Source organism: Lottia gigantea (genome assembly GCF_000327385.1).
Source record: "Lottia gigantea unplaced genomic scaffold LOTGIsca_213, whole genome shotgun sequence".
NCBI classification, from domain to species: domain Eukaryota; kingdom Metazoa; phylum Mollusca; class Gastropoda; family Lottiidae; genus Lottia; species Lottia gigantea.
In genome coordinates this window covers 134,588-152,765 of record NW_008708488.1, presented here as the reverse complement: position 1 = coordinate 152,765, position 18,178 = coordinate 134,588, and the positions used below count along the sequence as shown (strand labels likewise).

The window sequence follows — 18,178 nt, the reverse complement described above, 5'->3', positions numbered from 1 at the left end:
TTCACTGTGTTTTCACCATCACAAATTTCTCTGATGCTCGGATGTCGAATTTAATATCTTTTGTTGAGTAATTCAACACGGAAACTTTGCTTCCTTTGCTAGATTTCCCAACACAGAAGCCGAGCTGGTGTTTAAGTTGACTTATTGACTAACAGAACCCAAGAGTTACATCATTCAAGTTGATATACCAGTTGTTAGTAGTAGGTCAATATATTGATTTGATAGCTTTCTCATTGAAGTTGATTTCGACGGATCAGAATAATGAGATGTCACCAGCAACCATACCTGAGACCACCTTTATTTTACCCCAGGAGAAAATGCTAATATAGATATAACAAATTTCTTATGAATACTGAAGGCCAATATAAACATGAGGAGAGTGTTGTAAAACATTATTTACCACCAATGTATTCGATCTTAAACAAATATTGGCCCACTATAGTTACTCGTGAATAATCTTTACACACTGACAACATAATGATACAAAATACTTCATTACGTACTCAAACATTTAATTTCTTTTGTTGATGCAAAATACAACAGACTTGTACATCCAAAAAAAAACATCTTTGTCATTATTGGCCACTTTACAGAGGTTAAGTCTCTAAAAAAAATTGCTGCTTTACTCATAAAAAAGGCACTGGAAACAGGCCTGGATTAGAAAAGTTATTGTTTTTTGGATATACTATACACATCTGATGATAGCTTACATTATTCTGGCCTTTCCTTGTAGCCGGGTCAAGAATTTTCGTAATCCGGGGAATTACTTGAAGGATTTAGTAAGCTCACAGCCCCACTTTTCATATCATTTCTTTTTTTCATCTCCTCTATGAAAATTCCACCTCTTAAAAACTTAACAGTGTTTCCTTGAAATCGAAAAACAAATCAAGTCACTTATGAAAACAACTTATTTCAAAAGGAAAAAAAATTCAAACATCGCTGTTGCCATTGTTAAGAAATTTAAAAAAAGTGAAAAAAGACATTGAATTCTGTGTGACATAAGATGAATTTTGTTTAACTTCAAATGGAGTGTATACAAAGAATTTTGATATAATCTGTGGAATATCTCTTTCGAATTTGGATGAAAACTTGATGGTCATTCTCAATAGATAAGAAACGATATTTCGACAAACTTACAACGCCCGCTTACTGTGGTGAGAAATTAATTCTCAATGATTTTAGTGCGACTGGCACTTCAGACTGAACAAACTCAGCTGCAGGAATCATACTGTGGGAAAAACCGTTTCTAAAATAATTAACAGTAATGAAAATGATGAATTTATGAGATAAAATAAATAAAGTGTGCTTGAAAACATCTTTAACTCAAACATATTCCTAAGTTAATATGTTTTCTCTTCAATACCCTTCCAACAAAATTGAACTTTTTAAAGTGCCTATACAACATTAATAGAATGCTCAAAATTCTGAAAAATATCGGCTTTCGATTTCATTGCACATTGCGATGATCTATAATGTAAAGTAATAACGCCAACAGTGGTAAAAATGCGAAGCAATTTATGAATATAATATACATGTAGATAGAATTGTTTAAAGACTTTTTGATTTGATTGATGCTTTCGTTGAAATTATTTATCTTGCATCACCTACAGCCCGCGATTACAGGCCAGAAACGAGTGAATGAACCTGTGTAAATGTATGGGATTTAGTAATTTAATGCCACATAAGATTCGATTTTCTCACGTTTCCGTCTTCGCACGCCGTAAAACACGTTTAGTGTTTTCAACTAAAACTTTCCCATATCGTTGTGCTGTATAGTCTTCAATAAATTGTCCACAAGTCATTTCTTGAACGTCTTTACAATTTCTATAGTGATGCACTAATGCTGTGTTTCCATCAACATTTAAAGTTTTATAATGGGTTTTAATAGGTTGACTAAGGTGGTGAATTCCTAACTCAAATACCGTTTCTGGGTATACCATAAGTTTAGTACGTATATCACTTACTGTTTTCGTTCGTAATATATTAGATAACGATTTAAACATTCGCCATTCTGAAGTAACGTTTTCTGTATTTCCGTGATAGAAAGAACTTTTGAAGCGGTAGGCAGCCACACTCTTGGCAACGCGCCTATTTTGATTTTCCAAATATGCCAGCATGGTTTTCCAAGACTCGAGATGGCGTGGTATTATAAATTCATCGATATCACTTAGTGCCACGATTTGAAAATTATACATATTTCTGTAAATGCAGTCAGCAATAGATGCAGATTGACCATAACTCCATATGTGACGCACATCTGGAATATTCCACTTTAAAACTGTAACAATTCCAAGGTTTTCATAAACTTTTACAATTGATCGAATTTCAGGACCTATTTGGTAATCATAAAAGGTAAAATGTTCCACTCCAAGCAACAAGGATAATTCCATAAATTCCACAAAATGTAAAGGTTTCAAATCACCGTACAGAGGTGGAACACAGAGACAAAATTGAGACCGTGTTTTGTTAAGAGATCGGAAAGGACGGTTATTGACGGCTGTCAAAATGAATCCATCTCTTTCACTCTTTTGATCTTTAAGTTTGAAATTCCACTGCCTATTCTGCCGGAATTGTTTGACTACAGCATTAGGCACCAAACAAGACATCAAATAAAACGATGTTAGTTGCTTATGGTTTTCACATGTTTCTGAAAGCCGGATATCCGTAGCAACAGTACCGTTTTTTGCCTTTTGACTTTCAAATATACACATAAGTCCTGATTTACTCTTTGGTCTTTTCCTTGGTCCAATTGCTACAATTCTAATAAAACTGTCTCGAAGTCTGTCGTCAAAATATGAGGAATAAACATAAAAGCGCTCACCAATTGGTCTGAATTGAGATCTGACTGGAAGTGGAGCCGTTTGCTTACCATTTCCCTCTGTCTTTGGTTGATTCGCAAAAAACGGGCCCACTCCACCCTTTTCAATTAGAATATTTCTACCAACAGCTAAATTTGGTACATCTTCCTCTAACGATTCTACAACTACAGGTACTACATTCGGTTCACTCTGTCGTCTACTAGCAATATCGTCCTGGATACCCCGAATGTTCTGTCTATCGTCGGTCAAATCGTTCTTCTCCAATATTTGACCTTCGTTTAATTTTAAAGTAGATATTATGTAAAACACACAAATCACATAAAAAATTAATAACAATACCATCCAATAGCCACATTTTCTTAACATGATTAAGCGTATTTATAACTCAGGCCTACCATTCACATGATAGATTAGAATTTTCTCAGACATTTCCTAGCAGACGACGTCGAAAGTGCACTCAGCTGCACAGAAAACAACTTCAAGGTGCGCCTTCCTATTAGTATGTATACTATGTCACTCTCTGCACCTTTTAAGTATATCAAAAAGATGGCAAACTCGTGTTAAATTGTTGTTAAGTCTCCTTCACGAGTCAGAATGCCCACTTCAGTCCTTTCGTCTGTCAATTTTTCTGTTTACTTTATGTCTCGTCGGCATTCGGAAACACCCCTCTTCTGAGCTAATTTAGACTGACCGTACTCAATAGCTTTGTTGTTATTATACTGAATTGATACACGTAAAGGGGTGGTAGGTAAGTGGCAAATTTGCATAATACTAGTAATCATATCTCATCAGATATCGGGTATTCATATATCTGACGTCACAAGTTTTGATTATTAGGTCTACAAGGTCTATTGGGATCGGTTGTTCAATAATTACCCTTCCAAAAGGATTGCCTATTGATAGCGATTTCAACAAATTAGATACATGGGTTTGAAAAACATTACAGGCTTCTAGTAACAGCATTGAAACGCATGCTCTCAAAGACTGCAGGGAATTTTTTGACATGGCGACCGGAAAGGTGTTGTAGCTTTCCAGCAATCCACCTGCCCAACAATCCTCAACAACTTACGGTTATCTTTACAATCGAATATATGAGAGGTATTAATTGTACTTTTTTAGATTTCAGTCACTTATGAAAAACTACAGTTATGCAACAGCAGTTATTTGCATTACACAGTAGTCTAATTTCGACTATACATTTTTACATACCAGTATTTATTTAGTTTCATATATCATTTGTTATATTATGACACTTATCTTGTCATGTCTGTGATAAAACTATTCGTATTTTTTTTTTATACATTATCATTATTTCACTTACATTTTTTAGCGAACATGTTCTGATATGTTTAAACAGAGAAATGTGTATCGATGGTTGATTGGTAACTATTTTTTTTAGTGGAATGGGATTATCTTATTTCTTCTACAGGTCATACTCAGTATTGGCCTAATTCCCAGGATTATTTGTCTTATAACAAAGTCCTCCCTTGACTCAGTAAAGAATTATTGTTTTTAAAAATAACAATTGACATTTCTTTTGAAGGAGGGGGGAAAGGTTGATCTAAAATTACTTTTACCACTTGTTCTCCCGTTGACAAATCGCTTTCTTTGATATGAAGCCAATAAAAGTATATAGAAAAAATGTTGTTAGTCCAGGCCATATTATTCAGAACAGGCTGGTTCAACTGGTTTTCATTCAGAAATATTATTAATATCATCCAGTTTGTATTCAACAAGGGGAAATTTTTCACACATTTCTTCTTTATTCATTCTATTGATTAATACGGGAACTAAGTAATATACCGCTGGTTTAATGAAAATGTTGAACAATAACTCTGTATTAATACAACTATAAACCTCTACCCCAAACAATTTTAGACGGGTCATTCTGTGAAATATAACCACCTAACCCTAAGAAATTGATACATAAGGTTTCTCAACGGATTCTGGTAGCATTTTGTTTGCTTTATAACATACTATAAAATTCTACCAAAATGCATAGGGGACCAAATCAGGATGGCTGCCGAAAGCTTAAATTTTTTTCCACACCAACGTCTTCATGCCCACAGACTCTGTAAATGTTGATATAATTAAGATCAGGTCAAAATGAAGCCAGATGTCTGTCGCTTAAAAATTATAATAGGTCAGTTGTTTTTTAACCTATAGGAAGATGATTCTGGTGTCTATACCCAGGTTTTCATTATCTGCCAAAGCTAATATAATTCTTACAAACTGATGTATTGCTCAATTGCCTGCAAATTTCATTCTGGTAGCTTTGAAAATTGTCACGATAAAAATTTATTTTTATTTGAGCACTTCTTGTGCACCATTGTGCAGACTGCAATGGCTAGTTTGAAAACTTAAATAAAATGACCGTAACTTGTGCGTAATTGGATTATTTTGCAAAGTTGTATATTGGTCATATTTGCCTCTATGGGCAATATTCATGAAAAATGTCAAATTTTATTTCCTTATCTACGGCAGATATTTGAGTTGTGTTTTTTCCAACCTGTCCAAATAGTCCAGGTTGATATTCCCTGCAAATATCAGCCTTGTAGCTTTGTCATTTTTAAAATAAAAATTCGGATTTGAGCTCGTCTCGTGCACCATTGTGCAGACTGCAAATAGCTAGTTTTATAACCTACTGATTTTAATTTGGTATCTTGAGATTTTTTAAGTCACTATGGTCTAATTTGTAGGAAATGAGTGAAACTTGTGCGAAATTGGGTTTTTTGGCAAAGTAGGGTATTGGTCATATTTTCCTCTATGGGCTATATGTGCAAGAAAAATGCAAAAAATAAGTTTGGTTCAGCTTCTTTGGCAGGTCATAGTCAGCATGTCATTCAAACCGCAGGCAGTTGGAAATCACTAGCCTACGTTGCATCTCTTATATTGGATACTAATTATTGTTACATTTTAGATAAGGCTTCTATCAGAGTATGCTGTGATGTGTCTTCAATAATTAGGTGAGCCGCTACTCAAGCCCACACTCGTCCAGGAGGATTAAACCTGGGGTTTCAGAGAATAGGCATAACATTTCCATTTGGTGGCAAGGGTATGGAGGTCTGAAATTCCTTGATATAAAATGTAAGCTTTGTTTCCTTTCTCGTATAGAAGAAGATCCTCCAACTATCTTAATAATTCACTGTGGTGGTAATGATATAGAGAACATTAAACTTGATCAATTCAGTGATTTCATCAAAACTACATTAAAATTCTTATCAGACAGGTATTCAAAAATATTGATTAATTCAAATTACTCTTTAAGTCATGGTAATGGTATTGGTTAGCTGATATATTTATGTCTTATCTTTTCTGCAATAAATTGTTATTATTGTTATTATTATTATTATATAAACATTTATATAGCGCCATCTTTCACAAAACGTGCTCAGATGCGCTGTACAATGAGATTGATAAAACCATCAAAAATATATATGATAAAATGGACATGTAAAATGTTTAAAACATAAAAAACTAAAATCAAGGTAAAAAAAAAATAATAAAAAATTTATAAATCAAAAGCTTTCTCAAACAAAAACGTCTTAAGAAGAGATTTCAAAATTACTATTGCGCAAACTACCAATAGCTAGTTCGAAAACTTTTTTTAATTTTAATTTGGTTTCTTGATTGACCGAAACTGACCAACACTTATCTGCTAAAAAACCCAATTTAGCTGATGTTTTTGGTCTTTTCTTACTAATTTAGCCCCAGTCTATATTATATACTATAAAATTCGGTTTATATGGCCTATAAAGAGGACAATACCATTTTTCTAACCCATGGCAGATATTTGAGTTCATTTTTTTTCTCAAATGGCCAGATATTTCCTGCAAACTTAGTTTAAAGACTTATGTGTTGTTTGAAGCTGGCTAACAAATAAATACTGTTTGCCGTTTATGTGAACCTGCGCAGGTTGTCAACTGCTTCAAATCTTCTTGGTATATTGCTGTTGAGTTTCTGGGCTTGGTTGAAGGAGTGTTTTGGTAATTGGTCACGATTGTTAAGGCCAGCATGTAAGATATTATGGCTAGTTCAGAATCGTGGTCGAAGCTTTCGATGATAGACAGGATTTGATTGATTTGGCACCAGGGTACGAATGAATAATTTCGGTATCTAAAGTAGTTTTGGTTATTTGGTAGAGGTTTGACGATCCAATGATTAAGGGATGGATTCAGAATTTTAGGGTTTTGATTTGAGACTTGAACCTATGTAAATAGTCTTCAAAAGTACCAGAAATCGCATAATACAGTAATAAAAATATCTCAAACTAGGAATTTCTTTTTCTATACTATATGTTAGGGTGCATCAGACGCCCTTATGTCAGATTTTGGTGATGGCGCTATGATTTTCATGTTCTACATTCCTCCAAACCCCTTAGTATGAATTTTTATCAAATTGACGAATCGACGCAGAGAAATTTGACCTGGGATTCCACATGATTTCTTCGATTTCCACTCATATTCTTGCAATCTACTGTTGATTTAAACAAAATTGTTCCAAAACATTCAGAAACTTAAATATCGATATCAGCTGAGTTTTTATTTGTTTTATTTTTTTCGACGAATACTATGATTCCTGCAAAAGTGGAAATTAGAAGAAAATAATAGCTCTGGTTGGATTTTTAAAGGGATTGTAACGAGGTTTTCTAAATTTTGTATGTATATCGGGGACACTGATAGCATCAATTTGTACCATTCCAATTTTCAATTAGATGTTTGTGGTTCTAGCAATTATAAGTAAGCTAAGTGTTTTATGAAAACCTTTTTACTATCCCTTTAACTCGACTGTTAAATCTAGCCAATCACACTCGTAATAACCCAGCCTCTGGTCAATTTTCCAGGAAAGTTCATACTTGCAATACGTACAGCGTCTTTGCCTCATTTCTATTGTGACAATAGCCGTTTTGAGCAGTGCAACAAGAAAGGAAAATTAAATGTTCAGTTTCAGCCCGGAAATCACCCTACTATAGATGTTGATTCTTAGTTGAGTACATCGTATCACGAATACGGGTTTAACATGGTCTTATTACCCCGAGGAAGTATGACGAATGGGGTGTGAGTCTTCAGTTGTCGTGTCTTGCAGAGGGTCGATTGATAACACTGATCTGTATATGATGTATCTATGCAATGACGGTATAGGCCATGGTTATCAGTTTCGTAGACCCGGGACAGTCTCCAAAGCCAGGTGATTTGCTAAACTGTATACGCTATATCGAGTTATTTTTTCTTAATACTCCAATAAATGACAGTTACGATCGAAAGTGAAAGACAAAAATTACAAAACTAAGGCAATTTTGATATCATTTGGAGTTTTTAATGCGCATGTGTACACTTAATTTGAACCATCTTTCTTTAATAGTTTTCGAAATATTACAAATGTAAATAAAAGGTCATATTTATGGAAGCCGGCTGCGGCCATATCTACTCTCGCTTTCTCGTGGGGGCGAGGAAAAAGGCGAGAAAGCGAGGAAAAAGGCGAGAGGTATCTTGCTTTTAAACTGATAAATTGTTCAGGAAGACCGATTTTCTGGAAGTGTCATGGAGGGTACAACACTCGTCGATCTCACGACAAAGGATTCATTTCAAGTGAAATTTATAGGTATTGCGTTCAAATATGTCTTTATAGTTGAAATCGCTCTATACTGATCCTGTGGACCCAGTAGATGTTCTTCGATTCAATTGATATTTTGCATGATCTATTTATTCTTTAGGGAGAACATGTTTGGACCATCGCCATTGGGATGTGATGCACCCTACTATATATGTCTTTTCTATATTTTTATGGCAATGTTTCAAGAAAAGACGACTAGTCCTTTTAACTTTAAACGTGGATAATTCTAGAAACACATGGATTCGAAGGTCCAAATTTTGACGGTAAGCTGTGCACACTAAAACTGATTTGGTTTGATTGGTTCTGATTTTGAGTAGTGAAAAGACAGCATTGGGTAGGGACTTTGATCTGGTTCGAGGAGGAGCATAGGCGTAGGAGACAAATATCATCTTTTTGGGTATCGAACGAAAAAACCTCAGGCACGAAATCTCAACCCTTTACGACTTGACATGGCTTGCTGGTCTATGAGCAAAATGAAGAGGATGGCGGATGCTGGATGACGTGGAGAAGACTGTGAAGGCGTAGATGATGAATTAGCCCTGTCTCTATTCAAGCCTCTAATAGCTATTTGGACAGATGTCGGCTGGCGTAGAGACAGAAAAAAAGGCGCTGTTAAACGGGAACATTCCGCATCTCTGAAGGTGAGAGGGTTTTAAACCTATTTAGATACCCATATTATATTTTTGTAGTTATACCATCATTTTCTCATTTATATCACGTCTCCGGTTCCATCATTTTTAACAAAACTGATCAAGCATCTGCCATTTAAAACTGCGTGCGAAGCTAAGATTTCAAAGGTCAAAAAATTACGTTATACTAACATGACGAAAGTTACGGTGATACCAAACACTAATTTACAATCATTGTAATGGTAATTTAATATTATGTTAGAAGAAAGCTTGCCAGGCAAGATAACATACGCCCACTGGTAGCTTTGATTTTAAATAAAAATATTTAGCAGTACAGTAACAATGACCAGTATGAAATATCCAACCTTCAGTCATACACTTCTTTTGAACTCTTTAGGGCGATACTGAATAATATGGGAATGAGTTATTGCCCTTGTTCTTGAAAACGTGTTCAATTTTTAGCTCGTGAAAACTATTATTCTAATATTCAATTTTCAGCGCGGTACTGAATAATAAAACCAAGTTTTGTCAAAATTATGAATCATGCCTGTTAGTGTTTAAGAGCTAAAATTTGAAAGCGTTTTTAAGAACGAGGTCAATAACTCCTATGAAACATATTTCGATTTTTTTGATATGGGTGATAATAAACAATTTCACCAAGTTTCGTCAAAATCTGTCAAGAATTGAGCCTTTCGTCAGGAATTGTGCCTTCTAGAGTGTTTACAAGCTAAAAATTGAACGCGTTTTCAAGAACAAGGGCAATAACTCATACTAAATATTTTTCGATTCTTCTGATTTTCAATAAGGTTCATCCTTGAGTGATTACGAACACTCACACCAAGTTTCGTCAAAATCTGTCAAGAATTGTCCCTACTAGAGTGTTTACGAGCTACAAATTGAACGTGTTTTCAAGAACAAGGGCAATAATTCATGCTAAATATTCTTCTGATTTTCAATAGGGTTTATCCTTGGGTGATAATAAACACTCATTCCAAGTTTCGCCAAAATCCGTCAAGAATTGTGTCTTGTAGAGTGTTAACGAGCAATAGTGGACGGACCGACGAACGGACATGGGTGGCGGCAATATACGCCCCAATTTAATGTGGGCGTATAAAACTCCCATTTAACAGGGTATATTTTCTGACTCTACTCCAGCTGACAACAGTTACTGTTAAAATATCTATCAGAGGCTGGAATAGAGGAAGATGTTTCGGACAAATGGTGAATCTGAAAAGGAAAAGAGCAGACGTGTGCCCTCTTTGCGTGACCGTTTACCTGCGTCCACTGGCCTTAGACTGAGTGAACTACGAACTCGTTTGCGGGTCTGTTTAGATAGAGTGGTGACTCTACTTGATGTTGGCGCCTGTATCCTCTGTCTTCAGTCGGTAGTGATATGGTAACTCTAGTCTTGATTTCGTTGATGATCTGGTATAATTTAGTAACAACAAGCTGCGTTAGGCTTTTCCCATAGGAGCGACGGGCCGACGACAGGGCATTGGAAATGACTGATGACTGTTAGTGGTGCCAACTTTTCAAGTTTGTTATGATTTTTGGAAGCTGTTAAAAGAAACTACTGATTTTAGTTCAATAAACGTCTGATCGCAGAGCAATATGTCTCCTACGTATTCAACTAATAATATCGAGCCATTATAAAGCCAAATAACCAAAATTATGTCAAACTACTTAATTAACAATTAGTACTCAAGTAGATACATAGATATAAATAGCATACTTTAAAAATATTTTCAGGTATAAATTACGTTTTTAATAATGAAAATTTGTCTTACTGACCCTTTAATATGTATATACAATATTTTTCATTTTAACGCCGAAAAAGCTGCTACGGCGACGGAGAATTAGTTCAATTAATGTTAAGCTCGCCATCAGCGCAGTATTAGTGTGAAGGAAGCGTCTGATACCTCACGGTAGGCGCCATTATCGCCAATAATCGCCGTTGAGATCGAGTCGAGTATTTAGACAAGCGTCGTTACATGTACATTAAAAAAAAGAAGTGTTTATTAGAAACGCACCATAGGAACGCAATATGGTGGCATATTTCGCAGGTTGATAGCGACTGCTGTAGAATTTGTAATTTCAATCGAACGTTTTCTCGTGTTTTAATCAGGTCGGTCGCCGTAAAAATGGTCTCAGTTACATTGTAAAATATTCATATGATCATAGCAAATTCAATGTGACCGATAGTAGGTTTACATCGACAACCGTTACAAGCAATTTTTGAAAACAGCATTCACCCAATCTTTTGGAAAACATAAACGTCGCAATGTACAAAGAGATATCCAGTAGGGTGATCAAGAAAAATTTTCTCGATTCAGTCATTTACGTTCACAAAGATTTTACTGAGGACCATTTATGTCACAATGTACCAAAGTATCCATTATCGATCCTACGAGAAGTTTGTTCTTATAAACATAAGCCACAGAAGAACCGGTTATTAAATCACCATGGTCGTAGAATAGTTCGATGGTATCTGTGATGATATGATCCTTGGTTTTTAATTGCAAAACCTGAAATAAAGCACGAAAAACTCAAGTCTACCACAAAGTCTTACACAAACTTTTTCAGATATGAATTTATATTTCCTGAATTGTTATTTGTACAATATGGAACTGCAAACTTAAATTAACGAGGGAAGAAAGTTGTACAAGAAGGCAGTGCACAAAGACACACACGTTTGCGTTACGCAACTGAAAGCAAGACATGAAAGTAGAAAAAAGAGATTTTTGATGCGGTCCACTGAAATCCACTTCTACCCAAAACAAAGAACACAAATTATATTGTATTATGTACTTACCATTGATGGTGCCCTCTCAGAAGGGTATGTAAGATGGTTCAGTATCCTATATCCTATAGGATGAGTACCAACATACAGATCTCCCGTACTATGATCTATTAGTATGTTATCAGGTATTGCGTTTAACTCATAAACCTTTCAATAGAGATAACAAAAAGTTTCAGGGGACATATAAATCATAAGATACTCATTCTGTTTGTCACAAATTGAAATTTTGGCTATCTTTCCAAATTGCAATCCATAAATCAAGATCCACCCCTCGGCAAAATCGATGAGATAGACCTGAAAAGGGACAAACATCCATCTGAGTAATCGCCCTCTGCCCAGTGCACTGCACACTTTAAGACACTGTTTGATGTCACTTATCACTACTTATGCTTTATCCCATGAGGCCCTTCGCTAATAATGACGTCATCAAACCCTTAGTTTAGTGGAATTGAAGGAATCACGGACGTCTTACTGAAAATTGGAATGGTGCAAATTGATGCTATTAGTGTGCCCGATACACATATTTTTTACAATGAAATTTCTACAGACAAAATGAAGTATTTAAATTCCTAGATGTGAGATATTGATCGATGTACTAAATGATGCCAGACTAACTATACCTGCTGAAGTGTAAGTTCGTTATTCTTTTCTCTCTTGTAATTCATGATAGAAGAATCTAGATTAGAGGCGATGTATACATGACTACAACAAAAGAACCAATCCAGAATTTTATTAAACCAAAACTGTGCTGAAGAAGGATCTAACAGTTTCATTCGTGAGATTTTCCCTTTAAAATGTTTGATCACAAATAAAGCTGTGTGTGTTATGTTTCTATGTAATTAAACAAACTATATTATGTAGTCAACAGTCAAGATGTTCAAATGGTATATAGCTGAAATTTGAAAGTGTGGCGAAAATGCTGAAAAGAATTAAAAGTCAAAAAAGCATTTAGATGCAGACGTTAACCATCTACCGATTATTCCGATGATCAAAGACACGAAAAAACACGATTTCAAATATTGAAATTGATACAAATCATTCAAGTAACAGAATTAATAATCTTCTGGAGCGTTTACAAGAAAACATGAATAAACTGCAAGATATTTTCCACAACAAAGGACAATAAAAGTTACCTTTGATCATGCGACATATAGATACCATTAGATATTGGCATCTTAGTTAACACATCCCTGAATACTGCTCCATCGTAATATACTACGGTCGTCCATCGAAATTGTCCTAAATACTGCATCAACGCCAGCAGTTTGTTAGGTCCTGGTGCAAAGTTGGTAAAATAAAATGTATTAACACCCGTGGCTTGTACATCATTCAATCTGAATAATAAAACGTTAAGTGACTTGCCAGAATAGGATTTAACCGAACTCTTTTCAAAAACGATATAGTCGAATGCTTAAGGGTCTTGGATCAAAGTTGTGACTAACATAGAATATTTTGGGGCATTGAGGTCGTTCCAGTTTCGCAGAAAGTGGATACTGAACTAATTTGGCTATTTCTCTTACTATTCAGAATAAAAACCTACTTGAGCATTGTGGTATTGTCTTGATATCTATAAATGTGTTTTAAAGACTGTTTATCAGTGAGGTAGAGAAATTTGTCTATAGTTTCTCCAGCACTAAGGTCATGATTTACAACAAATAAATAACGTTTTCCTGAAATACCAAAATAGGTCTGATAAGAATTGTTTGTAAATGAAATGTCGAAAATTGCCTAGGGTATTCCAAATGTATACTTTTCAACTATCACTCTACTGTGAAAGTCCAACTAGCGCTCTGCAACATATAATCAGCCTTATACGGAACATGTCGAGAATTAACGAATGCCAACTATCGACAGGTAATATATTCCGATAAATGTTTGCCAACTTGCCGTTTTCAGAAAAGTTGTTCTTCACCGTAAATCTGACATGAAAACACATAGTTTCAGTTTTCTGTAATCAGAATGCTAGAATTGCGTGAAAATGTTATCATTCATGATGGTTCTATAAGTTGGAAGTCGAAAAGAGCAGGCTAATGCCGCTGACCAGGCAACATTTCCTTCATGGTACACTGCATGGCGTTGCTCATTTTCATTGGCCCACATGGTGCAGAAAAGTAGGACGTAAAACTCCATTCAGTTCCTTTCTTCTTATTTGCATTCAATATAATTTTGGGATATTTTTAATTTCCTAACCTGTTGTTTCATCGTCCCACCCACTGATTCCGTGAGGTGCAAATGAGGCTAATTTAAAATCATCTGACTCTTCTATAGATAACTTCTGAGCTTGGCCATTCTGTTTATTGAAATCATATAAATAGATGTTACCGGTCACGTTATTAGTTTCTACGAACTTCAACATAGCTTCATGATCATGTTCTCTCAACCGGAATCCCTAGAAGAGTCCAAATCAAAGATATGTAATCAACATTCCAATGCCAATTGTATATCAATGTTTGTGACATCGCTAAAACAAAAATGTTCTTCCCCGTTTTTCGAAAAGGGTAAGTTCCACTCATCTGAGTGCCACAGAGTCACTAGGCTGAATTTTGAACAGCAGCCGTGGTGGGAAGTCAGGTCGCATTCCAATTTAAAATTTCTTAATGAGGGAAGCCAGGGAATGGAAGTGAAAATAGAATTCATCTTTTATGGCCGAAAACCTACTGCCTAAATACTCAACCGTGCACAAGGTACAATCAATTAATAATTAAGTGGGCGAGGGATGGGTTTTTCTTTTTAAATCTCAAATAACTTGTATTAAATAACCCTTTCTCCCAATTCATTATAACTATAGACTGCGCGTAGAATCAAAGATTGTTCAGGCTTACAGAAGTTATGAAGGTCAAACCATCTCGAAACACGTGAAAATCTTCAGACCCTACTCCTGAAACAGAAATAGATTAATTAAAATAGTATATTACCAAAGGATGTAGGCTAATATAGGTCAGTTGTGTCTGAGGGTCGCACAGCGGAAGCTATATTATCATAAATCATCGTTTTAATTATAATCATAGTTCATCGTTTCAAATATCATCATTAATCATCATCATAGATCATCGTTTTAATTATCATCATAGATAATCGTTTTAATCATCATCATAGATCATCGTTTTAATTATTATCATAGTTCATCGTTTCAAATACTATCATTGATCATCATTTTAATCATCATCATAGCTATCGTTTTAATTATCATCATAGATCATCGTTTTAATCATCATCATAGTTCATCGTTTTAAATATCATCATAGATCATCGTTTCAATCATCATCATAGTTCATCGTTTTAATCATTATCATAGATCATCGTTTTAATTATCATCATAGTTCATCGTTTTAAATATCATCATAGATCATCGTTTCAAATATCACCATAGTTCATCGTTTTAAATATCATCATAGTTCATCGTTTTAAATATCATCATAGTTCATCGTTTTAAATATCATCATAGATCATCGTTTCAAATATCACCATAGTTCATCGTTTTAAATATCATCATAGATCATCGTTTTAAATATCATCATAGATCATCGTTTTAAATATCATCATAGATCATCGTTTTAAATATCATCATAGATCATCGTTTCAAATATCATCATAGTTCATCGTTTTAAATATCATCATAGATCATCGTTTCAAATATCATCATAGTTCATCGTTTTAAATATCATCATAGTTCATCGTTTAAATCATCATCATAGTTCATCGTTTTAAATATCATCATAGATCATCGTTTTAAATATCATCATAGATCATCGTTTTAAATATCATCATAGTTCATCGTTTTAAATATCATCATAGTTCATCGTTTCAAATATCATCATAGTTCATCGTTTTAAATATCATCATAGTTCATCGTTTCAAATATCATCATAGTTCATCGTTTTAATAATTATAATAGTTCATCGTTTTAAATATCATAATAGATCATCGTTTTAATCATTATCATAGATCATCGTTTCAAATATCATCATAGATCATCGTTTTAATCATTATCATAGATCATCGTTTTAATTATCATCATAGTTCATCGTTTCAAATATCATCATAGTTCATCGTTTTAATCATTATCATAGATCATCGTTTTAAATATCATCATAGATCATCGTTTTAAATATCATCATAGTTCATCGTTTCAAATATTATCATAGTTCATCGTTTTAATCATCATCATAGTTCATCGTTTTAATTATTATCATAGTTCATCGTTTTAAATATTATCATAGATCATCGTTTTAAATATTATTGTAGTTCACTTTGCGGCGCCTGACTCCTGACATTGGGGGTACAAATAAGAGTCAAAATGACATAATAGAGAGACAACTGTCGAGATCAAGATTCAAAATGTGGTAGCTCCGTGGAATCGCAAAGGCACAATTTCAACAAATCTAAAGTCTACCCTTTTCTCCAAAATATGTGTCAGAATGCACAAAATAAATTCATTTGTTCTAAAAAATTTCTTAACACCCTCTAAAACGGTCTATGAAAGGCTGTAACTATGAAACAGAGTAGCCAAAATTTGAATTCAGCCTCAGCAGTTGTCTCCCCATTGAGTCACTCTGCTCCCTATTTGTACCCCACTGTCCTTAGGAGCGTCTAAGTGGGTACTCCAAAGAAAAATATTTGGGTACAATTGAGGGAACAAATCATTTTTCTCACCACTCTCCCGTACCTCTACAGGCGCCGCCATTGATCGTTCACTATTTTAACGTTTGTATACGTATATAAATTTCACAGTTCATCGTTTGAATGTTTTTATACAAAAATTATCACTCTTCATCGTTTCATTACTTAAAATGATTACTTATCATCGCTTCATTGTTTACATATTGCATATTTCACCATTTTAATTATTGTATATGTATAAATGTTATACTTCATCGTTTGAATTTTTATACACATAAATTATCACATCATATCATTACTTAAATAATATTATGGTTTATCGCTTGTGGCGATTCTAGGAAAAATCAGGTGAGGGGGCCGAGTAGGGGCCAACAAAATCTGCAGTTGGCCACAGGCAATTCTTTCACTTTGTAAAATGATAAAAAATTGGAAAGTCAACCCCCGCAATGTTAATGTAATCTTTTTATAAACGATCTCACTGTCAAAGTATTGATTTCAACATTAGTTGTAGGGGCCTATTTAATTCGAAATAATTTAACCTTACATCCAAGCTACACAATAGATCAAACGTGAGTTGTTTACCTATTCCTTTAACTCTTTCACATCGTCCAGGATAATGTTTATTAAACTGTGTATACAATCCTAGTTTCCATCTGAAATATTACTAAAAAAGTATAAATGAATCATTGTTGATACTGACATAAGTCAGGTATAGCTAAAGATATGGTTTAAATGTGTAACAAAAAATTAGGTTCAAATCGCTACTCTTTCCAAGTCAGTCGAATAACATATTTGTTTCACTTGAAATGACTCGTTTGATAGGTTTTATTTTGGACATTTTGGCTGATACGAAATCATCTTTCAGGGGGAGGAATTGCCTGAGAGCCCCTTAGATAATTTTGTGAACTTCGCCTGATTGATAAAAACGCCACTGAATTACACTGGGAAAATAATATACAAATATCTAATTATACTTTGTGCTATATTTGTAATAAGTTATATACTTACATGAATATGATGATCGGGTGAAGAATGACTGCTAACACTGTTATGATTGCTATCTTGATAATCATTTTAACAATCTGAATTACAATATGTGATATATAGCCTAGCTTTTAACCCACACCGCTTTGATTTTCTATTTCACTCAATCTGGGTCATATTATATATTGTGAATAGCGTATAAAGCCTATTACACATTTCTGAATATCCAAAATATTTTATTGAACAGAACTCGTATTGATTAAGTTTTTTGGGGTCTTTTAGTATTAACAAGCAAATATTTAATGTTTTGCTAATTTGGAATGACTCGCATACGAAATATCAAAACTTACAACCCTCGAACGAATTACGGTGCAGCCTCAAGAAGGTTAACAATCGGCTTTAATTGTTGTGAGTCGCGGTCCAGTGGTGTAAAAGTAGACCTTACTCATTCAACCAACCATTTATTCATTTCTATTTCAAAATCTTAACTCTTTTGGTTGAAACGAATAATAATTACCGTTCAAATTAGCCTACAACCTCTTCTCCTTTTCTCTGAAAATAATGGTCCTGGAAATTTGAAATTGATAAAGTATTTATCAATTGTCTCTAAGTATTCATAAACAAAATTCCTAAAATATGGATTACTCCCTCTTCTTATAGAATATTAATAGAATAATGAAGTATTGAATAACAAAACAATGTTGATAAAAATT

At 34.3% G+C, this 18,178-nt stretch overlaps 2 protein-coding genes across 2 annotated transcripts; both read right to left on the bottom strand.

Annotated features, from left to right (window-relative positions):
* Positions 1 to 1,266: 1,266 nt before the first annotated feature.
* Positions 1,267 to 3,434, bottom strand: LOTGIDRAFT_239239 (hypothetical protein). Its single transcript, XM_009054340.1, has one exon. It carries the CDS (start codon positions 3,183 to 3,185, stop codon positions 1,698 to 1,700), a length of 1,488 nt encoding a protein of 495 aa, XP_009052588.1. The 5' UTR covers positions 3,186 to 3,434; the 3' UTR covers positions 1,267 to 1,697.
* Positions 3,435 to 11,415: 7,981 nt separating this feature from the next.
* LOTGIDRAFT_174719 (hypothetical protein) lies at positions 11,416 to 17,554 on the bottom strand (the record flags this gene model as incomplete). Its single annotated transcript, XM_009054339.1, has 9 exons — positions 11,416 to 11,586; positions 11,874 to 12,008; positions 12,482 to 12,563; positions 12,995 to 13,195; positions 13,402 to 13,531; positions 14,052 to 14,250; positions 14,684 to 14,739; positions 17,064 to 17,134; positions 17,490 to 17,554. 9 exons carry the CDS (start codon positions 17,552 to 17,554, stop codon positions 11,416 to 11,418), a joined length of 1,110 nt encoding a protein of 369 aa, XP_009052587.1.
* Between the last annotated feature and the right edge of the window lie 624 nt (positions 17,555 to 18,178).